Genomic DNA, 23,436 nt, shown 5'->3' on the forward strand with positions numbered 1-23,436 from the left:
TCTTAGAAGCAAAAACAGCAAAAAAGCAAGGGATTGCTATGCCCCCACGCAGGATTGAACTGCGGACCTCTCCATTTCACTTTAATACGAGTGGAGCGCTCTACGACTGAGCTATAAGGGCGCGCGATGTATGACTCAGCGCTCTATACAATAATCTTCGTTTTTGCTCAAGCTGGGAAGGATTAGGCTCGTGATAGTAGTATATGATTGGCTGCGCTGAGATTAGGTATCCAACTAGTCTTTATTAGTGTTAGCCGCGGGTAGAAGCGAGAGCTAGCTTGTCTAGCTAAGTGAATATTACGTGAAACTCCAGCTCCGATCAGGGACGGGAGTGGGGTCCGCCACAGTCAGAATTGCTCATTCAATCAGTAGGATAAAGTTGAGCAATGAGATTTGCTGATCGTCCAAAAGGTTTACTAAGGCTTAAGGCTGTAATAGGACCTTTTAACACCCTTTAGCGCAATTGCTTTGGAAAATCAGTCGCGTTTCAGTTTGGTTTGTTCCTGGATGAGACACGAGCTGGCTACCATAGTACAATGTGCCTGTGTAAATATATCATATTAAATTCTTTTATCCTCCACCACCCCATATTGAAGATGGACACTTCTCGTCATCAGTAACTTTTAGGTCTGCACCGAGCTCAGCATGCCTATATCGGCTAGTTCTGAGCGACTTGCTCGTGACCTAGGACTGCATGGTTAGAATTGCCAGAATCGCGGAAAGGGTTCCGAGCTCAGTAAAAGAAACCCGAAGAGCTTCCAAGCTTGTGCATTTCCATTCAGAAGCGAAGTAATTAAGTACCTCTACAAATCCAGCAGAACACCAATTGTTCTGTACTACAGTAGTGACGTTGTGCGTCAGGGCATCACAGGCCCAGAGTGATCTCCAATCTCTCCATGCATCTCTCGACATTCTAGGATCCCCAGCACAAGTTGATGTATCAAGTAGACAATTCAGGCCAGTATATGGCTGTACTCCCAGCTTTTTTTGGGGGCGGGGCGGATGATACCTTTCTTGAATAGCTTATCGAGTGCTGTTCTCACGAAATATTTGTCCAAGTTGGTTAACATATACGGATAAACGGGTTCCTATTGGCAGCCTTGTAGCAGAAGCTTATCTATAAGGTGTAATTTAGGCACAGATTGTCTTTGAAGGGCCGGGCACCTAACTGGGCATGCCATACTCTTTCATTTTGTTCATAGCTCCATGAGTAGCTCGACAGCATGAGTGGGCTTTAGCGATCATGAATGTCCAAGTTGGCGGCAGCAATTGTTTCGCCAAATCCACACTGCGCCACCCATCCAGAATTGCTAGCCGGCTTGATCACTACTACGCCCCCGAGCAGAGTGACAAAATGCGTGTGAAGCACTCCGCCTCCAATGCAGCCCAATTAACATAACTATACGAACTTTACCCTCAGACTCCACCACAGTCACGTGTGATCCACTTAGTTCGCAGAATGCAATATACACCCATGATATATCCTACCCTTACCTTTTGGCATTTATTGCAGCGGCTATAGATCGCTCTCTATAAAAAATTATCTTGCTGTTACTTGCCCTTACTATTAATACATTGAGTAGTACAGGCCCCTTGGAATTACCCTGTATTTTAGTATATTCTTAACAGGCAACTTTATCTAACAAGTTGTATAAATTGTAGCGGGCCCTGCCCGGAAGTAGTGCTCGAGGCCGCCCACGGCCACTCGCTTCACGTGACCATGACATCACATGAATTGGATATTTAGATGTTTCTACCTGTCGATCTTGTTTCTCTTCCTCTCTTCTTTCTTCAGCGTGTTCTTCTGCGATAATCCTATTTGTAGGATAGTCAATGGCATTAGCCCGTGACATAAAATGCTATTATATATATTCAGAATTTAATAGCATAAACTCTAATAAGGGGGCTCATACTTCGCCCTTGCTCCTATATAGGGTGCTAGGTGCAACTGAATATTTGATTAGTTATTTTTATACCTTTTGGGCAAGTTATCGGGCCTATCTTAGCATATATGTTGAGCTGCCTGTTACACAAATCCTGTTGGTAGTCAGTTCCCATGCCTTTGTAGCAGCTCCAATGCTCCATTAGGTTCCTTACAAAGTAGATATAGAATAGCATTCTTTTTAACAGCTAAAAGCTACAAAAAGCCCCGCAGGGCTAACTGAATGCACCCCGAGCGTCTCGGCCACCAAGCGCTCCCGGAGCGAAGCGCAGGTCAGCCAGCGTATAATTCAATATGAATGCAAGGGTAACCCGAACATATCTCTGCAGCTACGACCGCTGCTTAAGCTGTACCAAGAACGCCAGTCTGAAAGCAAGCAATAGCTACGCCGTGCGCACCTATGCAGCCGACCATATAGGCATAGCAAATCTCCAGGGCTCGTGAATAGCCAGAGTGTTGTCCGTCGCCTATGACAATGGCAGCCGCGATCTCCATCCGACGGCATGATCCGATGGCCCTTCGATATCAATGTAGCAACTATATTGCAGAGAGTTGAGGCACGGATGGGATGCCAACGAACGTGCAAGTCGCTCCTGGACTAAGCATCCATTTCAAATTAAGAAGTCACGGTAGTATTTGAGGACATCTCTGGCATGAGATCAACTGACACACCCCGAGAAACCCCAAATATCTTGTTTTCAGCTGCGCAGCATTCCTGCTGATCGAGCAGCCTGCGAGGCTGAGCAATAATCGTTTTGACACTGCATCTGAACAGACAGGTAAATACTTTGCCCGATAATAAATGTACGCTGCCACCGTCCTCCATCGTTCTAGAAGCCGGATTATTGATTCCTGCGTGTCAGGTGTTATCCACTGTTCCTGCCCACATCCCAGAGCCTCTCGTCACATCACATTCTATTGCAGGTCGCCTGACATATATGGAATCAAGCAGCTGTAAAGTCACCTGCGAAGCTGTAAATTAACAAGTTCATTGTTCGATTAATGGCCATGATAGACGAAGGCTGGTATTTGTCTGTCTCCCCGGGACGAAGACGAAGAGCTTCTAACGCTAGGATGAGTTGTCCTTGACAATTCTAGTCTATATTCGCATGACGACGATTATGAAGTAGAGTAGGAGCCACCGGGCTTCGCTACGTAGGACAACGTTCAAAGAGGAAAGCGCAGTTATGGGCCGGGGGTTGCTGTTTGCTTGGTTTGCTTCACTTTTTTGAATCACCACCTATCCTACATCCACAATGGTGGAACCCGATGCTAACCATTCCTGTTGGTCCTTTCAACATCAAATACTTTCTGCTCTACCCAATCTCCTCTTAAAGTTTTAACATAACCATATACTGACCATCAAGCCATCGACTGCACTTTTGTCGCCATGGAAAATCTTCCTGGTAAGCTCCGGAAACACCTCCATCAAGCTGCGATCTTTTAACACGAACGAACGCCATAGAATACATACAATCGCTGCTGCTCCACCCAACGGTTCAACAACTGGCCTCCTCTCCACTAGCATCTAGTTTCGCCAATATTCACGCGACATACCTCAACCCATCTCTTGGCCACATGAGAGAATCCTACCTTGACCCGACTCTCGCCCACCTGCGCTTGACCTACCTAGAACCCTACGTTGTGCAGCCGCTGGCGCACGTTCTCGCCACAATGCCAGATCTTGCCTCAGTACTTGCCATATTCTTCGTACTCTTCGTCTCGTTGAAAATTCTTGATTATACGCGTCGCGCAGTGATGTGGTGGGTGTGGACAACAATCTGGGCGGCCAAGTGGGCAACTATCCTTGGTGCTGCAGGATACATCTATCTTTCGGGGTGGGAGAAGGTGGTACACGACCTAGGCTACGCCTTTAACCTTATTTCGGGGCTGCTGGAGCAGTACGGCCATACCCTTGAGTCGGCGGCGCGAGACGGGCACCGTCCTAGCGGAGGATCGTGGCGGAGTAATGAACTATGACCTTGGTGTTCGATCATTGTCCCTTCTTTCTTTCGGTTGGTTTTGGGGCTGGGTTGTGCAAAAAAAATCAGCATTATGTGCTTTGTTGGCGTTGCTTTGGTTCTATTGGATATGATATATCGATCATATTTCCGCATGCATGGCTTCTACTGAAATCTGGGACGATTGGATGAGGTATGCGTGGATAGAATATTATATGTATTGATGATGATTCCAAACGCAGTAGTTTCTAAGGTTGGAAAAGAGTGTAATGTGCCCGCTCCAATCAGTCCGTAGCGAGACCTCAGCAGGTCGACAGCGCCGAAATCGCCGGCGTGCCTTTCTCCTCTAGGCGGAGAATGTCATGGTTTGTAGATGTGCCCGGACGGGAGCGTGGCTTGTATGCCTGTCGGATAACGGTAGCGAAGCCGAATCCGGCGCAGTGACTGATGGCCGATGTCTATACAGATTGAGCCAATAACGTAGTTCGGCTCAAACTCCCAAGTCATTATTTCAATCCTCGTAATCAACATCCTGCGCATCGTTAGGCTCTCTCGGCTCTTGCGCCTCATGGTATTGGATGGCGTCATCGATATGGCTCAGCACGGCAGCAACACTATCCTCGTCCTGAACGTCTAGCTGTAGAAAAGATACCATACTAAAATCATCAATAAGTTGAGCGACGGCACGGTTCAGCCTGTCGAAAGAACCTCCGCTCATCAAAGATTCCTTCGACATGGGGTCTGAGTTCGCACTATTCTCTGCCTCCTTGTTATCCAGCAACAACTGCACATCCACTCGAGCGAAACGTTTCAATTCCCGACGTGTCACCATCTCGCGCACCTGGTCCATTTTTGTGAGGATGTTCACGTGCGGCATCTCCAGCATTAACATGGCAGACATGGCACTCAAAGTGCCCGCGAAAAACTTGGCCTTGTCAACGACAAATGTACTCTCAAGAAGATACGCAGCACAGAGATTGATATTTAGCGGGCCGGCACGAGACAGAAACTGGACGAGCGACGGAAGTAGCGGTACGTGCGTGTAGAGCTCGATTTGCCCGGGCATATCGAAGATAATCAGGTATTCTTCGCTAAGCGGATCGAGTGCTTCAGTGAGGAAATCCTGGTTCTGCAAAAGGAATTCGAAGCAATAGATTAATCCACCGTTCGGGCCGAGCCCCAGCTCTTCCATCACATCTTCGAGGGTAATCAGCTCGCGGATATCGAGGTCAGGGTCGTACTGAAAGCTCTCGGCGGCGGGGTCGAGGTTGACGTAGAAACAGCTGCGGCGGGTAGTTTGGCAGTGTTGGATGAGGGCGTTGCAGAATGTAGTTTTCCCAGCGCCCGCTGGACCCATGACTAGAACCCCGAATTTAGACATTGTGATGGTTACTCTGTTGAGTGTTGTTACGTTCAGATGGCAGGCGTAGTTTACAGATTATTGGGAAGAGTCTCTGGAATTTTTTACTCCGCTTCATGAGAAGGATCCACCCGCCGAATTGGCTCAGGTCAATTGAGCCTGCTGCGGTATGCACCTAGCGACACAGCATCTAACGGTATTTTCCAAGCCTTCGATATTTAGCTGCCTCGTCTCTAGTATTGTACTCCGTACTCCGGATTAGAAAGTGTCAGCTTACACGCTGACCCGCCGGAAAAGGATCAAACTAAACTGGGCTTGTCAGCTCCGACCATTATCACGCAATATTCAATTGAATTGGCCGTGCCGGACTTCGGTCTTTCTGGCTGCAAGTGGGATTTTTCTGCCACCGCCTTGGCGGTAGTTGAATCAATCAGCCTTCTCCCGTCCCCTCTTTTTAAACCACTCGAGCCCCGCCCTCCTTTTTTCTTACCTCTCTTTCCCTCATCCATTCTTCTCTCTTTCTTTTTTCATCTCCCTCTATACCATCTCTCCCCTCATTTTTTCAGACCACCGTCACCATGGGCTCAGTCGCTACCCCCAATGGAACTTTCCTGTTCACCTCCGAGTCCGTTGGACGCGGTCACCCCGACAAGATCGCGGACCAGATCTCCGATGCCATCCTCGATGGTACGTCTACATGGACTTCACTAAAGTAAAAAGAGTAGATGCTTACAGAGAAATCAGCTTGTCTCGCTGAGGACCCCCTCTCCAAGGTCGCTTGTGAGACCGCTACCAAGACTGGTATGTTATCTAGCCTTGTCTGACCGCATAACCGGGCGCCTTGCTGATTCCTGCAGGTATGATTATGGTTTTCGGTGAGATCACCACCAAGGCTAGACTCGACTACCAGGCCATCATCCGTGGTGCCATCAAGGACATTGGTTACGATGACTCCGAGAAGGGTTTTGACTACAAGACCTGCAACGTCTTGGTTGCCATTGAGCAACAGTCGCCCGATATTGCTCAGGGTCTCCACTACGAAGAGGCCCTCGAGAAGCTCGGTGCTGGTGACCAGGGTATCATGTTCGGTTATGCCACCGACGAGACCCCTGAACTCCTTCCCCTCACCCTCGTCCTCTCCCACAAGCTGAACGCTGCCATGACCACTGCCCGCACCGACGGCTCCATCCCTTGGCTCCGTCCCGACACCAAGACCCAGGTCACCGTTGAGTATGCCCACGACAACGGTGCCGTCAAGCCCCTGCGTGTGGACACCGTTGTCGTCTCTGCCCAGCACAGCGATGATGTGACCACCGAGGAGCTCCGCGCTGTCATCAAGGAGAAGATCATCAAGAAGGTCATCCCTGCTGAGCTCCTTGACGACCGCACCGTCTACCACATCCAGCCCTCTGGCCGATTCGTCATTGGCGGTCCCCAGGGTGATGCTGGTCTTACTGGCCGTAAGATCATTGTCGACACCTACGGTGGTTGGGGTGCCCACGGTGGTGGTGCTTTCTCCGGAAAGGACTACTCCAAGGTCGACCGCTCCGCTGCCTACGTTGGCCGCTGGATTGCCAAGTCTCTCGTCGCCGCCGGCCTTGCTCGCCGTGCCCTTGTCCAGCTCTCCTACGCTATTGGTGTTGCCGAGCCCCTGTCCCTCTACGTCGACACCTACGGCACCTCTGAGAAGACCTCTGAGGAGCTCGTTCAGATCATCCGCAACAACTTCGACCTCCGTCCTGGTGTCATCGTCCGTGAGCTTGACCTGGCCAAGCCCATCTACTTTGAGACTGCTCAGAACGGCCACTTCACCAACCAGAAGTTCTCCTGGGAGCAGCCCAAGGCCCTTAAGTTCTAAGCTCGCCGCTTAGGCTTGATTCCCCTATGACATATCTTCCTCATCTCTTTTTACGATTGTAATGATTCCTGCTTTGTTTCAACAACTCAAAGCGCAGCATAGACATGTCAAAACAAAAAGCACATTTTGTTTCCTTTCCTACTGTCTGACTATTTCTTTGCATGGTCCCTGCGGGGATCAGGGTTGCGCGGATAAATTCAACATGATACCACTGGGAGGGATGTACCGGCGTTGCTTGGGAGCGATTATTCAACACATGAGCCTTTTTTGAGCTCAGCATCTCGTCTGCAGGCTAGGTCCTGTATGCTAATCTAAACATTGGCAATCTAGAGTAATAATATATAACTTGCATTATATGCAGCATTTACTCCCATTAGTAGAAGCCATCTTGTATACAATCTTGAGATTAGAGATTATCCTCCAGCACCGAAGGCTCGAACGCTATATAAGAATTTTCGTGCTGGAGTGCTGGTTTTTCGTCACGGTCCAAGGGGTATTTCCGAGCCCCATATTAGTTTCAATTCTCTGGCCCCGCACACGAGTCGGACCGGTCAAGGCACTCAGGCAAGCAAATCTCTCCGCTTACTACGCGCCAAGCCCATCACGTCGCGATAAACGAGCAAGCGTGGATCTTTTATGAACTCAATATATCCATTATCGGCGCAATACTTGTTATCGGCTCTAGCTAGCTGTCTCGCGAATCTGTCTACCCTCCTACAGTTCTAGCTTCCGGCCGTCCTTCACCAGCAGTACAATGTATGAGTAGACCGACGCGTTCATGGCCTCGTGTGAATCTCCCAATGCCCTCGAACCTATCCCACTAAACCAGCTCCATGATGCATCACAACCACCGTTGAAGAAACGCAAGCTAGTCGCGTCAAATGAATGGATAGCAGATAACATCGTCATACGGGTATGTGCTGACATCTACCTGTGGATGACCTCTCTCATTGTACTGACATCGCTTCTTTCAAAAGGCTCACGCCGCGTCCTTGTATGATGATCCGTACGTGTTTGAACCAATTGCGGTGTTTCCACGACTCCAACTACCTCTTGAGTGGCTTGAGGCCCCCTCCGCATTATCGCAGATTCAATCCGGTAGTCTTTTTGTCGCAAATATTCCCGCACTCGAGTCGGACGCGCAACAGGAACCGGTCGTCGTGATCGTGCGGTTATCTTCCGACGGTGGAATCTATGTGATTGAACGAGCCAAACGAGGGATATACTCCCTTTCAAAATTAGCCCGCGGCGTGGGGGAGGGAGATATACGTGTGGCGCTCAAGGCGTCTAGTCGGCGAGCGAATATCCTCGCCCCGTGCTCCTCTCGCAAACACCCGGACGTTGCTTCTGATGGTAACTGGTGGCGGCTGGCGCAGGTTGATGACCCTGCGCCTGATCTCAGTCTACAGCTACCTGCAAAGCGTGCCAAAGTTGATTTTGTTTTTGGAATGTCCGCTGAATCTACGGATCGTGATGAGCGGATGAAGGGCGCCTCGCCCATGGACTCGACGGAGAGGCGTTCCAGCGTCGATGCTCGTATGATTTCCGTACCCCCGGAGACCCAAGTACCTGTCGAAGCCGCGATACCTGGTGGCGAAGTTGATGAGGGGAATGCTTGCGAATCCACGCAGACTCCGCAGGAATTACTGGATGGACTGATGGAGCAGTACCTGCAGGCTCTTTATGTCTCCAAGGTATGTTGTGCTATATACGGCCTAGATTACCTGACCCTAACGTCTCGTAGGCATCCGTTGCGTACTTCGCCAAAGGTCCCCTATCGCGCTGTCGGGCCGCATTCCAAGCTGCAGAGTCTACTGCGGGCAGTATATCCGAACTCGTTGGTTTCTACCGAGGAGCTATTTTAACAGCTAAAAAGATGGACTTGAAATTTCGCGAAAGCTTACCGGCAACTATACATGACATCGTGCTCAAAATATCAGACGATGAGGCGGATCCGAATAAGCGAAAGAGCAGGAAGAAATCGCTGGGAAGAAATGGTCTTTATCCAGAGGAACCAGACTTTATCCGCAAATGGTGGAAGAATCGAGCAATGACAGAAACAGGCGGTTTGGGTGAAACCTCCAGGGATGCAGAAATAAAAAAGCACGTTTCCGACTTGCGCTTACGGGAAACTCAGCTCCAAATCCTGCTGATTCTGGAAACAATTGCTCTTGAGACGGCCGCTGCAGACGAAGCGAAGAAAGCTGGCCAGGAAGCGGCTGTTGATGCCTCTCAGAAGCCGAAGAGCAAGAAGGCTCAGGATCTAAATGTGACGCTTGAACTCCACCTTGATCGCCTTTGCATCTGGCATGCCGTGAGCTTTGACGATGCGCCTGTCTCTGAGTCTCAGGCATCTGGAAGTGCCCAACAATCTAGTAAAGGCGGAAGCGACGCGATGAGAGATTTCTGTACAGAAGTCATCATACCGTTCTATGCTTCGCGGCTACCGGATCGCTGCAAATCCATTACCCGGAAACTGGGGGTTTCCGCCAGCACAATTCCGGCGCTGCCCAAGTCGACGAAGAAACCCCGGAAAGAACAAGGGACTGTTGAACGCAATACATCTCACAAGTCCCGCCGTACACTACAGCGCGTTCTAACAGACGAGCAAGCTACGTCGCATAGCCGCTCACAACCCTCGCTGAATCGGTCGATCACCGCCCCGTCGCAGATAGAGAGTAAGCGAGAAACTACCCCCTTGCTACCGACACTCAATGCTAGCGTTCGAGGTGGTATCCAGAAAGCGAAGAGAGCGGAGAACAGAGAGGTGGACCTGTTTGCCGTAGCACGGCAGCATGAGACGAAGCTGAAGCGCGTGCAAATGCTAGCTGATCAAAAGCGAGAGTTGGATGCTGCTATTCTGGCCCTTCGGAAGCCAAACCGCGAGCTAGTGGCGAAGGATATTGCCCAAGATGCAGAAAAGCGGGCCTCAAGCTCAAGAAAGCCCAAGAACCCGGTTCGAAATCCGCTGGGACAGGGTGTTCAGGTCATGGCCACGCCAAGCAAAGTACGAAAGAGAGATGCTGTCGTCGGTCTTCCGCCCTTGCCTAAGAGCGTCTCTCGCTCCAAATCAAGAGCTGCAGCCGCCTCCTCATCGCCTTTCACGGGTGAGCGGCAAGTCATCCCTGGATCTACCATTAAGTCCAGCTCTTTGCCCTTTACAACTGATGCCGCGGTACAAGAGACGCCGTCACGCCGTCCACCTCAGTTTCCGGGCTCATCTAAAGATACCACAGAACCTGCCGTGGCAGAAACCCCGATTCCGGGGACTGGAAACCTCTTCCGTGTGCCACGCCGACCAGCCTCTCAAACTACAGAAACAGGTCCCATGACTCCCGTCCGATCACAGCATGTAGATGCTACAGAAGCTATCACACCTCTCGACGGCCGCCATATTGAAACGAGTTTACCCCCGCCACCCCCGCCGCTCTTTGCTCTACCTACCAAAAGAACCCCATCGAACTCTTCAATGGTCTTTGAGACACCTCCAAAGCCTAAACCTGCTCCAGGTTCGGTCCCTGTGGTGACCGCTCGTCGACCTAGTCTTTCTGGATCGGGTCCTGTTTCTGCCCTTGCTTCTGCCCCTAGAAAGGCGCAAGTCGTGCCTGTGACGCCGGAGAAACCGATATATTCGGCATTGGGTTGGGATGATGATGATGATGATGAGCTTGCATTATGATTTATTACTGGGTTGTCGGATTGTATGTGTTAGCGGGTGTTCCTCTGTTCGGGTTAGAGTGTTTTTTTAATTACGTGGTTAAATATGATGATGGAAATACACCACTTCTTACATGGCATAGCCATATAGGACTTATCCTCGGTAATTTTCACTGGTAATCCCAGGTGTCAGCAGAATCCTGAAAACGCACTCAGGCAGTCAAGCGATCTGACCAAGGAACCGAAACATGAGCTTCATTTACTACAATCCATATCTAGACTGCCCGAATAATGTCCGGGGTTCCGAGTCGAGTCTCCCTCTCGCTGCCATCATACTACGTATACACTATACTGATCTACTTACCCACCACGGTAATTAGGATCCCTACTTCCCTCTCCTCCGAACTCCTCATGTCCTGAATCTCGAAGCCTGGAGACCCCGGGTAAACTCCAGTCTCAAAACTTGGTCTTAGAATTGGGAATTGGTTCCTGGACAGAGACTAGAGTAAGCCCGAGTTTACCCCGATAGAACCCAGTGGGCGGATGGGTGGATACCGAATATCGATGTTGATATTCATCGATATTGCTAGGGACTACGTACCGATTATTTAGCAATAATTATGTACATAATAACCTAACTTCCCATGCCCAAACAAGTCTCCTTAGTGACAATTAAGATGGCTAGTGCGGTACTGCACCTTTTGACCCCAATTTGTTGAAGTGCAGGGCTATGCAGGTGCTGGCACGAGGCGGAAGGCAGGCCGCCACGGATAAGGGTGCAAGGTATACTCAGAGTATACAAACTTCGAGATTAGTAGAACTACATATGCGGGCGCAACTTCAATTTGTTTGTGTAACAGGCTGGATACCTACGCGCTAGTATAGGTCAGACCGCTTGACTAAAAAGGTACAAGACAACTGATCAGAATGATCAGTTGAATCTAGCGCCCTATATAGCAGCGAAGGCCACGCCTGAGCCGTTATTCTGGGGTTCAACCCATAACAGTTTGTTTAGGAGGGACCCGCCTAATTAAATTGCAACCGGCTTGAGTATAAGGTGATTAGACTCCTGCCTAGGTATGTCGAGTGGGGAAGTCGATGCTAGAAGATTCTAGGCCGGTGGACCAACCTACCACGAGAAACAAGGATATACAATGCCAGGAGATGTTAATGGTTCAAGGTATATGTGGTAATTGCTATAGCTATTTGTAGGCTTAACGCTAGATACAGGCAAGATCGGTGAATGCAAATGTAAATGTAATATGAATGCGACCAGTCCAATGATTTTGTCCACCAATCCAATTCAATCCAATCCAAGAACTCCAAACCGGCTCGATCAATTCAAGTTTTGTGCTGTGCTCCAGTCCTATTTATACCATGCACCATGCACGCCAGAAATGGCAAGATAAAAAAGTAAAAAGCTGAATAGATATAAAGAGAAAAAGAAGATTCGTGGATCTCGTAAGTTCGTCACACAGAGACGTATTAGCGCCGGTAGAGTGATTAGCTCTGTGGTAGATAGGTAGTGGAAAGTGGTGAGAGTTGAGGCGAGGTTGGTAGGTAGTGCTTTTTCGGTTCGAAGGTGTTGATAGTGTTGATATTGTGTTTGTGTCGTTGAGGTGAGTGGCAAGTGAGGCTGAGATTGATTGTTCAATAGACCCAACGGTCGAATCAACCAGCAATGCGAACGGGCATGCATTGCGCCGGAGACGGCCATGCCTTCTCAAGGCACCTTCGTCCCTTGTCGACGATACCCCCAGCAGCATCCTTCTCTTTCTCGTCAGAGAGAGGAGCCGGTGACGCAGCCGAAGTCGAAGTAGAGGCGGGAGCAGCGACCTCAAAGTGCACATGGATAGTCTGATCAGCTTCCTTTGAAGGCGACGATGTCTCAGGCTGAGCCTGAGCCTGAGCCTCAGGCTCAGTAGGCGCCGGCGTCGGTGCCGACGTCAGGGAAGGAGTGAGAGAGTCGAGCTTCTGCTGCAGCTGTTCAGCCTTGCCCTGGTGCGCCTCCTCATCCTCCGACTCCGAGTCATCCTCAAATTCAAACGAGGTGATCTTAGACGCGGTCTCCTGCTGCGCCCATTCTACGGAGAGGCAGTGCATGCGGAAATGGTGGAGGCACCGGCGGATATCCGGGTCTGGCGCGGTCGCCTCGCGGGCGAGTTTTTGTTTGGAGAGGTTGGTGAGCTTGTAGGAGAGGGAGGATCTATCGGCTAGAGGAGGGAAGCGCTTATTCATTGTGGTGGCCGTCGTGGGTGCGGTGGTTGTTGGGGAGATGTCGGAAGAGAGAACGTTGACGGCCATGGATTTGATGCAAATATAGATTGCAAATATGCACGCAATTATAGTTGATTAGAGTTCCTAAGGCTGTGGCTATGGCAGTAGGAAGCGAAGGGGCCGATTATAGGCGATTATAGGAGCATGGGCGGGTAGTGAGGGTGATATGAGGGGTGCTGGTTTGATGGTGATAGGGAAGAGAATCGGGGGAGACACTGAGAGGGAGGCCAAGTTCTTATTTCGAAAACAGGAAACAACATCGTGACTCGACACTGACAGCCTGGACCGAGCGACGGGTCACCCAAAACAGAAAGTCCGTGGTCATAGAATCTGCCCAGAGGGCGATCGCTGGCCTAGAACACTCGCCTCCAAGCCGAGTCCCGGTAGCTGCCATGGTTGTGCACTGTCAGCGACAGTGGTACGATACTTTTCTGTACGTGGGATCAAGATCAAATTTCGCTATATCTATCAAAGATCAAGAAAAAATTACAATGATTTTATCAAAGTCGCTCTGAGACGAGTGTAGACACTTGAGACTGAAGGTCTGGAGTTATGTAGGGACCGTTACAGCGACGCAAGCGCAAAAATCGTAGGGTCATTTGACTACTGCCTGTGGGTCTGGAGACCCATAGAATAGTTCTATGGACTTGGTCTATCCTGCTCTCCGGGCTCCCAACCGAGGAGTACGCGTCGGCCATAGCCCGACTACCCATTTTCCCAGTCGATCTCTGGTGGTCACATTGCCAGGCAGATTTTTATCTATTTTCCCCTGACATGTATATCACTTCAATCAACCCACCCCCCCCAGTCCCTTTTTTCTTTTTTTTTTGTCTCTCATTTCCCCATCTCTTCAGAATTTTCACTCTTCGCCCCTTAAGCGCTAGGACGGGACTAGAAGGGTCACGAGGGGCTCGTCAGCAATTTAACAATCCCATTGGCTTTTTTTTGCGGGGTCGGAGGCGTCTTTACCTTTCCATATGCGTTTAGTGTACGGACTAGCTCATTTTGAGCTAGTCTATTCTGGGATTAGTAATTGCTTGGCTCGATCACTCCATAGTCAGCACATATCAGAACCTGATTGGCCCCCTGGCGTTATATCAGATTGCTGGGTTATGTCATCGTGTTATCACCGACCCTCCAGCAATCAAAACCACAACATCAATCCACAGCATCAGTCCACTTCAGCCTTCAGCCTCTTGACCACTAATCAGTTCTAGTTTCGCTGATGTGCGGTTCCGCTGTTGAATGATTTGAGTTTATCTGTTCGTGGAATCAGCGCGTTGACCGGATTGCACTGGCCCAACTGGCTTCAACTGGAGGAACTGGGGGCATTCATGTACTCAAGGTTCCCGCTCAGACTGCAAACCTCGACGGTGTGCTTTAGAACAAAGTACGAAGGACGAAATTGAAGTCATGGCAGTCATGGCATTCATGGCAACCTCAGCAATCATGGCAATCTACCAAGGTATGGAGAAGACTCTGTTAACCGGTCCCAGGGGCGTTGACATGACGTCGGGAAAGAGTGTTGGGCTGCTCTGGTCTACTGGTTGATACCAGGATTTGCATGTTGTCATGCCACTGTAGACCCTGAACTCTAGTAGTTGGGGCGAACTTCTAGCACTGGGGCGAACTTGGTACTTGGCGATTCCCAGACCATATGATTTTGGGACGTGATGTCATCTCTCTGGGGTATTCGCTTTCCTCAGGATTTGATATCCAGGTTTCTTATCACGGGTGTTTAGGCCATGCCCGGCCATTGTGTCCGGGATATCCGTAATGAGACTAAGATGCTGGGTAATAGACACATGCAATGGAGCAGAATTGTTTTCTTATATCCCCGCGACCCAGTTTACTCCGGACTTTGTACGACTCGTAGATGCCCCGTTACTTGCCCGCAGACTGGCTCCATTCTCAGCCCGGCAAGCTGGAGTCTTCTTCATGGACTCCACTCTCACATGTCCACGGGCTAGTCTATCCTCAAGAACGACTCCAAGACACACTTCCGCCTCCCGACGGCCCCGTGATCTCCGGTCCGTGATTCATTGACCCCGTAGGATAAACAAGTCTAGACGGTGGAGTTTTGAAAAGGCTAGCTAGGGAAAAAAAAAAGTACGTGTAGAAAAACATGAGGTTTATCATTTGTAGTTCTTGCCGAAATCAGCATTATGCCTGCGTAGAAAACGTAGGGGCGGAACTACGGTACTATAGCTACCTCTTTCAAGTTCGTGCATGCTGTTATCCATGTCTAACCATTTCATACTCTAGCCGCCATATGGTTATGGTGGAAATACGACACCTACCTGAGAATTTAACCAGACTTGAAGTATCATCGGCGTGAAGACAGTAGAGCACTAGTGCGACTAACGAAGTCGAGCCGAAGCTTGACGCTCAGGTCTCAGAGGATGGCAGCTGCAGGTCAGAAACACGGCACAGGAGAGGTCTGCTGAGACCTGTTTTATCTCCGTTGACGTCTGAGTGGGTGAACGGATCTTCGGGACGGATGGGTGGATATGCTTCGGTTAATGTTGAGGTTTAGGTTGAGTCACCAGATCTTGGTCATCGAGCGCACGTACGCTGATGCATTCCTGTGTCTAGTAGAGGATACCCGTCCCCTGGCGGGGAAATAGACATCTTTTGAGTGACTGAACGACAGGAGATATCGAGGAGGTCGTTGTGCGCATACAGGAGGTTGTAAGATCCCGCTGGCTTTTAGAGACTAGCTTGGCTATGTAGGTAGGTATGATACCGCTGCCCGTTAGATACTACAAGTAGTTCTGAATGCAGTGTTAATATCATATCCCTCAGTGGGGGCAGAACAAGAAACGACAAGGGACATCCATGTCATGGAACCCATAATATTGGGGATCAATCAATAGGGAGTGGATGGTGCCCTGGCCCTACTTGACCGGAACGATTTGGGGAATGTATTGTCACTAGAGCCAGAATGACCAGAATCAAGTGGAATAGATGAAATAAAGAAAATAAAATAAAAAAAGACCCCTTGCTCTTTCTTTGTCTATTCCAGAAACACTCTCGTTTGGTCATGTCTCAATCTATATTTTAGCCTGATACTTTGTAATCTGCATATGATCAGCTGCTACCCGTACCTACTACTCTCCTACAGTCAACATCCAGCACTACAATCAGAGGTTCTCCGGTGGCGACTTGACGAGAAATTTAACTTTCACGTCTGTCAAAGCACCTGGAAAGTAACCCTTCACTTGCTTCTAGGCCCTCTAGTATCATAAATTGGCTTTACCGAGAGTCCAGACTCAACTGCTATTAAGAGGCGTCATCGGTACGAGAATGTGATAGAGCAAGTTTAAGCTTAGGACTATAGCTTGCGTGCGAGCGTTGGTGCTCTGGCACGAAGCGTTTGACGGAGCAGGGTCACGGTGCCTCATTATCCGGTCCAAGGAATGCTGCTGCTGAGACCCTGACTTGAAAGGTAAGGCGGAGACGAGGCCGAAGCTGATATAGAGATGACTATTCTCAGTATTTGATGCCGTTCGTCTGACCGCAATGGCGGCTTGACATGCTTGAGGTCCCTCCCAAGCGGACAAGATAACCTTTCTAGGGATCGAACCAGTGCAGTAAAACCTAAACCGGATGTTGCCTGACCATCGTTGACCCTTCCATTTGCTTTGCCTTGCTTAGCCCTAAATGTCCCTCCGCTACGCAGAGCAGCAACTCAGTACTGGGCCACCATCATTATTATTTGCTTTCGAGCGGGTTCGAAATTGTCTTCTTTTCCATAGAATCGATCAAAAAAAAAGAAAGCACGCGGGCTTCTGTTTAGAGACTGCTCCAGTATGATATGAGATATAGCCAATGTAGTGCATGACCGCGCAGAACTGGAGGCTCGTCAAGTCGGTACGAGAATACTACCTTTCCAGGTTGACAAGAGCTGTTCTCTTCCGGTGTCTTCATGACCGGGAACATGGATGTAAATACAATGACTCTATTGGCTGGCAACATCATCTGTGCTCACGGGATTGAGCTACGGATAATCGAGCTGTGCTTCGCTTAAGGGCTACAGTGGCCAGTAGCCCTGAAGATTGACATCCTTGTTATGCCCATGACTTCCTGCAGACTGTCTAAACTCCCGTATGCGAAACGCACAATGCCCACAAAAGTCTGTTCTCAGACCCTTCAGCAAGTACCGCGATACCATGGCGGACCTGGCCCATGCTGATACCTCAGATAGCCACAGACCAAGCATCGAGTCAGGGTACAAACATGAACTCGTCACCGCATCCCTGAAGCCACAGTAGAACAGATGCCAACCCTGTACCGGACTCAGTAGCATGAGGTGACATTGTAGCGTTCCGATCTAAAGCAATCATTGTTCCTATTGGCTGCATCTCCCGGACAAAGAGAAGGTTGAAATGCATCGCATTGCACCTCGCAGTCAGACCGTGCCCTGCCCTGTCCGTGCCCTGCCTCGTTCCTGCCCTGTCCATGTCCACCACTGCGATCGCCGCCCAGTGTGAGTGGCTCTGGGTGTGACTCACACGGACGGAGCCGATGTTTCGTGTCGCGAGAGTCTCTGATGTTGCGCTGCCTAGCTACTACCTACTACCTATTACAGTCTGCAATCTGCAGTCTGCAGTCTGCAGCGATTTACCCGGATTGGCCCAGGGCTGGCTCCTGCATGTCCGTCCGGGCTGCGCCGCGACTTAGCCTACCCACTACTGCTAGTCAAGTAGACTAGATGTTTCGGACAAGTGCCCGCATCCATGGCGTATCTTGCATAGAATCCAGGGAACCCGTGGACTGGAGTGCAGTGAGCCGAACGGATAGATAATGGAGGGGGAACGCACGGTCCTGATCGACCCGGGCTCCCGCTCGGCTGTGGGCAGATGACCGTGCTGGAGGTCATCTGCCATTCTCGGTACTTAGTCGCTGGCTGGGCTAGCCGCTGATGTTACTTTGTCTTGGATAAAGTAGATGAATCGCGGTGGTAGATGTGCTCCGTTGTATGTAGTAGATTCATCACAATATATACTGTTCTTTAGCATAAGCAAGTACATACGACCATAGGGTGTGGAGAACAGGGCTTCCCGTCCGCTCAGCCGTACTTAAGCCACACGCCGGCTGGTTAGTAGTATGGTGGGTGACCACATGCGAATCCCAGCTGTTGTATGTTTTTGAGTGATTTTATTTACTATTATGTATCCTTTTTTTTTTTTTTTCCCCTGGATTTTCTGGAGTCTCAACCACAACGCCAATAACGAAGTATATATATATATAGTACTGTAGATTCATGTTACAGAGTGGTATGGAATGTATGGCTTATAGTTCTTGTCGCTGGTATGCTTCGACTTCGTATAGACTGAGGGAAGAGCAAGGAGAGAAGCTTATCAGCTCAACAGCTACGACCATCCGGTTCAATGGGAGTACGTCCGATCCTATCAATGCATTGGGGCGTCACGTCCAGGGTGGCCTCGTCAGCCCGTGCACTGCTAAATCCAACATGCTATGCCACGGAAGTGCCGCGCCGTAATCTACAGCATTAAGGCTAGCCTGCAGCGCCTGCAAGCCTAGAATCAACTCAATAGATCCTTGCATCCTGTCATGCATTAGGGGAGAGTCTTTTGCCACTGGGTCAGCCACTAGGGATGCTCAGCTGGCCGTCGACAAGCAGTGGTCGTGCGAGATAACGCGATTGGCGCTCTTTAAGACTGCTAAACAATGGGGAAGCAGACGAGGCGCTTCCATGATATTACTGTTCTTTGCAAAAAGATCCTAGATCCTCCTCAGCTTTGATGGATTGTTGATCATTTCCTGCCTGGAAGATGTCGTCCAACTTCGGAAAAGGATGCATCGACGTTAGGTGATCTGATCATCGCTCGTGGTCAGCATGAACTTTGATCGTGATCACTGGCGCTTATCGTAGCGTAGGCTGTAGCATTCTGAACTCGAATCGACTCGATATCACGGTCACGGTCACAGTCAGAGTCACAATTAAGGATCTCAAAAATGGTACTCGAGAAGCCCAGCCGACTGCCCGTTTTATTCATCCATCGCGTTGGCCGCTCCTCCGAGTTCTCTCCGTCTACTGCCAGTGTGCTATGACCAGGATCGGTCGCGGACGAGGCTCTTCATCACAGCATGTCAGCCTGATTATTTCCTTTTGCTGCTTCTCCCGTTTAAACTTTTGGCCTGTTTCTTCGTTATCATCAGCTGCTTTCTTTTGTTTTCTTTTCTTTTTCCCTTTTTCTTTCGCTTTCTGCCCAATTCACAGGTTGCTGATCGAGGCCGCCATTGCCGGGCTCGCAGAGTCCTGTTTTGTCAGGTCTCGAGTCCGACCTTGCTAGCAGTTAGCCTGACTAGAAGCGGAAGAGAAACTCCGCACCGCGCTACCCGACGGTCATGGGCGTAGGTACAGTAGTCGTATCGGATTCTGCCACTGAGTGTGTTTTCCAAGTTCTAAGTTATGGATGTGAACTGTGCAGCTTACAAATGATGCATAACCACAGCCAATCAAACAGCCCGGCCTGGCCGACTGATCCTGTGTGACCAAGTCCCCCTCAACAACGAATCCTTCAACCTTCGTCAAATCTCCAGCGTCGTGGCCTCGCTTTGTCTGGTGCACCGCTCATCTATCTCCAACCTTCGTCTCCACTTCTCGTCGTTTCTCCGGACTTTGTGCCCCTCCACCCAGTAATCCCCATCCTGCTTTTGCGTACGGCGCATACCCCCCGGACCAACTACTCTAGAACTACACTCAGGTGTGCCCGTTGGTCACACCCACCCCCGTCGCCTGTACCCACAGATCGGTCCCGTCTGCGGCAGGTTGTTCTTCTGGACATCTGTGGCTCACTGACTCTGCCTTTCTGCAGACGCAAACCTTGGGACTCTAACCCGACCCTCCAGGTTTTATCGTCCATCGTCCACCTCACCTTGTCAGCAATCGCTGTGACAGCCCAGCCTCGTGTGGCGGTGCTTTGAATCTTGAGACATCGCACCAGCCACAGCCAGATTAGGTTCTCTGCCTTGATTAGTCACGCATAACGTGATCTTTCCCCTCTCCAAGTCCCGTTCCAGTCCAGCCAGAGTTAATCCAGCGTTCCGTCCACCACAAGAGCAAGAGCCAGCCCTCCTCTAATCTCTTAACCTGGCCCGCGACCTGGAAGCTCTGACACTGATTTGCTCCGTTATTTCCCCGCTGATCCCGCCTGGCCTCCTGTCGCCTTGCCAGTCTTACACCATCTAACTGCATGCGAACCCGCAACACGTCCACAGCTCTGAGTTGTCCGAGGGCCACCTGCATCGTCGCTTCGCTGTCTTTTCCCTTCGCCTCCATCCAGTAGCCCATCACATCACCTCCCACCTCGGCGTTTTGATCCCTCGCGCGTCTCTCTGACCCGCCCCGCGGCCTCGCGACCGCTATTGCACCCTCACTCCGTCCCTCCTTGGCCCGCCATGTATGGCACCTCCCATTCCGTCTCCGCTCCGATGAATGGGATCGGAGGCGATCTTGTTGATGGCTCGGGCACCATCGACCCTGCTGCTTTGAATAATACAAATGGTACGTCGCGTATTCGCATACTCTCGTCGCTTTTGTTTTTCTCTTCCTGTCTTGGTTTGTGTTTGTTTTGCGCGATGTCGCGTCGACAACATAATGGGGATCTACTATTTCCATACTTCCCACTGCCTTGTCCATCGCGACGATCCTCGAACTGACATCCTCTAGTACCGGTTGTCCTTCCGACACCGCCATATGGAGCAGCAGATGCCAGCACGACCCCTCGCGGTGTCAAGCGCGCTCGCACGCCGGAACAACGCGGAGCTCCGCGCGATGGAGACCAGGATGACGGTACGTGTGCTGGACACTTGCTCTCGAAGTATAAGTCGATAGTACCTCGAGTTGCCTTGACTCATTAGCTGCTTCTGACTTGCCATTTTGGTTTCGACCGCACTTTTACAACAGGTGGCTAACGCGCGGTACTAGCAATAGACGAACATGGTCGTCGAAAACGAGGCCGACCACCAAAGACCCCGCGCCCATCTACCAGCGACTCGTCTAACAACCCCCAGCTGCAGACTCCTCAAATGCAGCCTCAACAGTTGCATGCGTCACCTACCAACGCTTCGCCCCCGTCGGGCTCTCCCCCCGAGAAGACGACTCCATCAAAAGCGCCCTTAGTTAAGGCTCTCCCAACTGTAAGGGACCACACTACCGATCAACTAAACGAGGCGCGCGACGAGTATATCCCTAAAGAGTTTGATGAAGCTGGCGAGAAGAAGGTAGACGAGAACGGCGTTCTGCAGGGTGACCGAGAATACAGGTGTAGGACCTTCACCGTCCCACTCCGCGGGAAAAAACTGTTCATGTTGGCAACGGAGTGCGCGCGTGTCCTGTCATACAGAGACTCATATCTGCTTTTCAACAAGAATAGATCCCTGCACAAGATTATCGCCACCCAGCTCGAAAAAGATGATCTAATCCAGCAGGACATTCTTCCATATTCCTACCGCTCACGCCAGATCGCAATCGTCTCCGCTCGTTCCATGTTTCGTCAGTTTGGCAGCCGAGTCATTGTGAACGGGCGACGGGTGCGAGACGATTACTGGGAGAGCAAGGCTCGCAAGCAAGGATTTACCGAGGACGACCTTGCTGGAGAGAAACGCCCGGGTGGCGCTAAGGCTCGTGAGGCTGCGGCTGAAGCAGCGAATGCTGCCAACATGTTGCCAACACTGGCTCATGGTGATGTGATCTACAGTAACGCGCTGGAAAACGTACCTAGTAATTTGTCGCTAGGATCGGGCGCTTCCATGTCGCAGCCACTTCCAATGATTCATATGGCCACCACTACAGATGACCCGCGTTTACGGGAATACAACAGCATGCCTCGACCCCGGCAAGAGTTGACCGGTCAGCCGTACCAAGACCGGTCACAACCCAGCTCCGCCGCTGAGATCCTGAACCAGGCAACGCACACGGCAGAGTTCAACAAGATCTTGACGAATCAACGTAACTTCCGTCAGAAAGGGCTCGATGAGTTCTATGCCAAGCAACGTGAAGCTCCCGTGTCTGCGGCGCAGTCACAGCCTGAACCTACCACATCTGCTTCTCACCCTATGCAGTCGCCGCGCCTATCAGCGGCCGGTGTTTTGAGTTCGACTCCGGCGCAGCCGAATATGATGCCGCAAGCTCCAATGATGCCTAGCCAAGCCGGGTTCCAGCCGCCAACAATGCATCAGCAGCCTCAAGTGGCGCAGTCTCCGATTCGCGCTATGCCTCCGGTTCGCCCTGACCTCATACATCAGCGATCCAACCCGGCTATGGCGCCGCAGACTGGACCATACGGTTATCATCCGCAGCAACAGCAGATGTGGGGCCAGCCACCTCCTCAACCTCAGGCTTCCCCGCTACCATCAAATCCGCAGGGAGTACCCCAGTATCCATCTCAGATGCAGCAACAGCCGGGGTCACAGTCACAGCAAGCCCAACATCAACAATCGCCTTCTCCTCTTACCCACAATTTACCGCAGCAACACCCGTCGCAATCTCCGCGTAACCAAGTCCGCCCTGGGGTACCACAGATGCCGCAGTCTTTTGCCATGCACCAGCCCCAAACACCCCAGCAGCAGCCCATGGCGTCGATGGGCTTCCCCGGCGGTGGCCCTTACCCTACGATGGCTGCACGAGGCATGTATCCATCGCAGCACGGTCCCGCCGGTCAGCCTTTCATGCCCGGTACTCCTCAGCAGCCGGGAATGGGTATGGGGATGAACCCGGCCATGCCAGGTTGGCCTGGTCAGCCAATGCAACCTGGGCATCCACAGCCTGGTTGGTCTACATACTAAACGAACCCCGTCTTCTCTGGTGTTCAGGAGTTGAGTGTGTACTTTGGCTTGATGTTTGTTCGGTTTCTTCTTATGCCTACTTGGTATCTTCTTTGAACTTGTTACTCCGTACATTCGTTTCGCCTTGGCATGACAAGGGGATTGAAGATTTATAATTTGTGCATTTTATCGAATACCCCTTTTTTATACCCTGTTTAACCCCAACGCTTTTGGTTTCGGGAGCTAGGCAGTCCACTTGATTTAAGTTTACGAGTTGTGCATTATAACGATAGAGGACCGGTCAGATAATTTTATGTCAGATAATTATAGGGACGGCGTCCTCTGTTTGGATTTCTCTCCTTGCATCAGTCTCCGCTCTGCACTGCACTCAATTGCCCTTGTCCTTTCTTCTTCGTGGCCATGATTCTTGCCTGTCTATGTCTCTATCCATGCACACAAATTGACCCACCTAACTCTTATTCAGTAGTAGTTTATAATAGCTGGAGTATCATCTTTCAAGCCATATAGAGAACAATCAACATGTCGCCCAGCGCGGGCCTAAATTCAGCAGGGCATTTAACCCCCC

The 23,436-nt window shown here is 50.6% G+C and overlaps 8 protein-coding genes and 1 non-coding gene across 9 annotated transcripts; 5 read left to right on the forward strand and 4 right to left on the reverse strand.

Moving 5' to 3' along the window:
* Positions 1 to 39: 39 nt before the first annotated feature.
* Positions 40 to 121, reverse strand: BDW70DRAFT_t21. Its single transcript has one exon. It is a non-coding gene; the product is annotated as a tRNA-Thr (tRNA).
* A 3,104-nt stretch (positions 122 to 3,225) lies between these two features.
* BDW70DRAFT_125538 (Apq12 family protein) lies at positions 3,226 to 4,113 on the forward strand. The gene is made up of 2 exons (XM_073734894.1): positions 3,226 to 3,348; positions 3,408 to 4,113. Exons 1-2 carry the CDS (start codon positions 3,333 to 3,335, stop codon positions 3,920 to 3,922), a joined length of 531 nt encoding a protein of 176 aa, XP_073600995.1. The 5' UTR covers positions 3,226 to 3,332; the 3' UTR covers positions 3,923 to 4,113.
* BDW70DRAFT_125540 (putative signal sequence-binding GTPase GPN3) lies at positions 4,114 to 5,315 on the reverse strand. Its single transcript, XM_073734895.1, has one exon. It carries the CDS (start codon positions 5,282 to 5,284, stop codon positions 4,415 to 4,417), a length of 870 nt encoding a protein of 289 aa, XP_073600996.1. The 5' UTR covers positions 5,285 to 5,315; the 3' UTR covers positions 4,114 to 4,414.
* Positions 5,316 to 5,695: 380 nt separating this feature from the next.
* BDW70DRAFT_125543 (S-adenosylmethionine synthetase) lies at positions 5,696 to 7,478 on the forward strand. The gene is made up of 3 exons (XM_073734896.1): positions 5,696 to 5,950; positions 6,008 to 6,064; positions 6,121 to 7,478. The coding sequence occupies exons 1-3, from the start codon at positions 5,842 to 5,844 to the stop codon at positions 7,119 to 7,121; spliced, it is 1,167 nt and encodes a 388-aa protein (XP_073600997.1). The 5' UTR covers positions 5,696 to 5,841; the 3' UTR covers positions 7,122 to 7,478.
* Positions 7,479 to 7,799: 321 nt separating this feature from the next.
* On the forward strand, positions 7,800 to 10,843 carry BDW70DRAFT_165465 (uncharacterized protein). Its single transcript, XM_073741756.1, has 3 exons — positions 7,800 to 8,034; positions 8,099 to 8,815; positions 8,866 to 10,843. Exons 1-3 carry the CDS (start codon positions 7,900 to 7,902, stop codon positions 10,798 to 10,800), a joined length of 2,787 nt encoding a protein of 928 aa, XP_073600998.1. The 5' UTR covers positions 7,800 to 7,899; the 3' UTR covers positions 10,801 to 10,843.
* Positions 10,844 to 11,949: 1,106 nt separating this feature from the next.
* On the reverse strand, positions 11,950 to 13,276 carry BDW70DRAFT_125546 (uncharacterized protein). The gene has a single exon (XM_073734897.1). The coding sequence runs from the start codon at positions 13,080 to 13,082 to the stop codon at positions 12,450 to 12,452; it is 633 nt and encodes a 210-aa protein (XP_073600999.1). The 5' UTR covers positions 13,083 to 13,276; the 3' UTR covers positions 11,950 to 12,449.
* A 3,648-nt stretch (positions 13,277 to 16,924) lies between these two features.
* BDW70DRAFT_125550 (uncharacterized protein) lies at positions 16,925 to 17,996 on the reverse strand. Its single transcript, XM_073734898.1, has one exon. The coding sequence runs from the start codon at positions 17,362 to 17,364 to the stop codon at positions 17,089 to 17,091; it is 276 nt and encodes a 91-aa protein (XP_073601000.1). The 5' UTR covers positions 17,365 to 17,996; the 3' UTR covers positions 16,925 to 17,088.
* Positions 17,997 to 19,010: 1,014 nt separating this feature from the next.
* BDW70DRAFT_125551 (uncharacterized protein) lies at positions 19,011 to 19,561 on the forward strand. The gene has a single exon (XM_073734899.1). It carries the CDS (start codon positions 19,130 to 19,132, stop codon positions 19,373 to 19,375), a length of 246 nt encoding a protein of 81 aa, XP_073601001.1. The 5' UTR covers positions 19,011 to 19,129; the 3' UTR covers positions 19,376 to 19,561.
* A 655-nt stretch (positions 19,562 to 20,216) lies between these two features.
* Positions 20,217 to 23,118, forward strand: BDW70DRAFT_1238 (putative nuclear localization protein). Its single transcript, XM_073734823.1, has 3 exons — positions 20,217 to 20,589; positions 20,755 to 20,877; positions 21,019 to 23,118. The coding sequence occupies exons 1-3, from the start codon at positions 20,484 to 20,486 to the stop codon at positions 22,869 to 22,871; spliced, it is 2,082 nt and encodes a 693-aa protein (XP_073601002.1). The 5' UTR covers positions 20,217 to 20,483; the 3' UTR covers positions 22,872 to 23,118.
* The last annotated feature ends 318 nt before the right edge of the window (positions 23,119 to 23,436 follow it).

This window comes from Aspergillus foveolatus (genome assembly GCF_047715535.1).
Source record: "Aspergillus foveolatus strain CBS 279.81 unplaced genomic scaffold BDW70scaffold_1, whole genome shotgun sequence".
In the NCBI taxonomy this organism is placed as follows: domain Eukaryota; kingdom Fungi; phylum Ascomycota; class Eurotiomycetes; order Eurotiales; family Aspergillaceae; genus Aspergillus; species Aspergillus foveolatus.

Excerpts from the sequence above, each read along its gene's own strand:
- BDW70DRAFT_125540 (XM_073734895.1), bottom strand. The coding sequence starts at position 5,284 with ATGTCTAAATTCGGGGTTCTAGTCATGGGTCCAGCGGGCGCTGGGAAA.
- BDW70DRAFT_125543 (XM_073734896.1), top strand. The coding sequence starts at position 5,842 with ATGGGCTCAGTCGCTACCCCCAATGGAACTTTCCTGTTCACCTCCGAG. Across the intron at positions 5,951-6,007 it reads CTCCGATGCCATCCTCGATG|CTTGTCTCGCTGAGGACCCC; the intron begins GTACGTCTACAT and ends CAGAGAAATCAG. Across the intron at positions 6,065-6,120 it reads TGAGACCGCTACCAAGACTG|GTATGATTATGGTTTTCGGT; the intron begins GTATGTTATCTA and ends TGATTCCTGCAG.
- BDW70DRAFT_165465 (XM_073741756.1), top strand. The coding sequence starts at position 7,900 with ATGGCCTCGTGTGAATCTCCCAATGCCCTCGAACCTATCCCACTAAAC. Across the intron at positions 8,035-8,098 it reads CAGATAACATCGTCATACGG|GCTCACGCCGCGTCCTTGTA; the intron begins GTATGTGCTGAC and ends TTCTTTCAAAAG. Across the intron at positions 8,816-8,865 it reads AGGCTCTTTATGTCTCCAAG|GCATCCGTTGCGTACTTCGC; the intron begins GTATGTTGTGCT and ends AACGTCTCGTAG.
- BDW70DRAFT_125546 (XM_073734897.1), bottom strand. The coding sequence starts at position 13,082 with ATGGCCGTCAACGTTCTCTCTTCCGACATCTCCCCAACAACCACCGCA.
- BDW70DRAFT_125550 (XM_073734898.1), bottom strand. The coding sequence starts at position 17,364 with ATGCTACTGAGTCCGGTACAGGGTTGGCATCTGTTCTACTGTGGCTTC.
- BDW70DRAFT_125551 (XM_073734899.1), top strand. The coding sequence starts at position 19,130 with ATGACCAGGATCGGTCGCGGACGAGGCTCTTCATCACAGCATGTCAGC.
- BDW70DRAFT_1238 (XM_073734823.1), top strand. The coding sequence starts at position 20,484 with ATGTATGGCACCTCCCATTCCGTCTCCGCTCCGATGAATGGGATCGGA. Across the intron at positions 20,590-20,754 it reads TGCTTTGAATAATACAAATG|TACCGGTTGTCCTTCCGACA; the intron begins GTACGTCGCGTA and ends GACATCCTCTAG. Across the intron at positions 20,878-21,018 it reads CGATGGAGACCAGGATGACG|ACGAACATGGTCGTCGAAAA; the intron begins GTACGTGTGCTG and ends TACTAGCAATAG.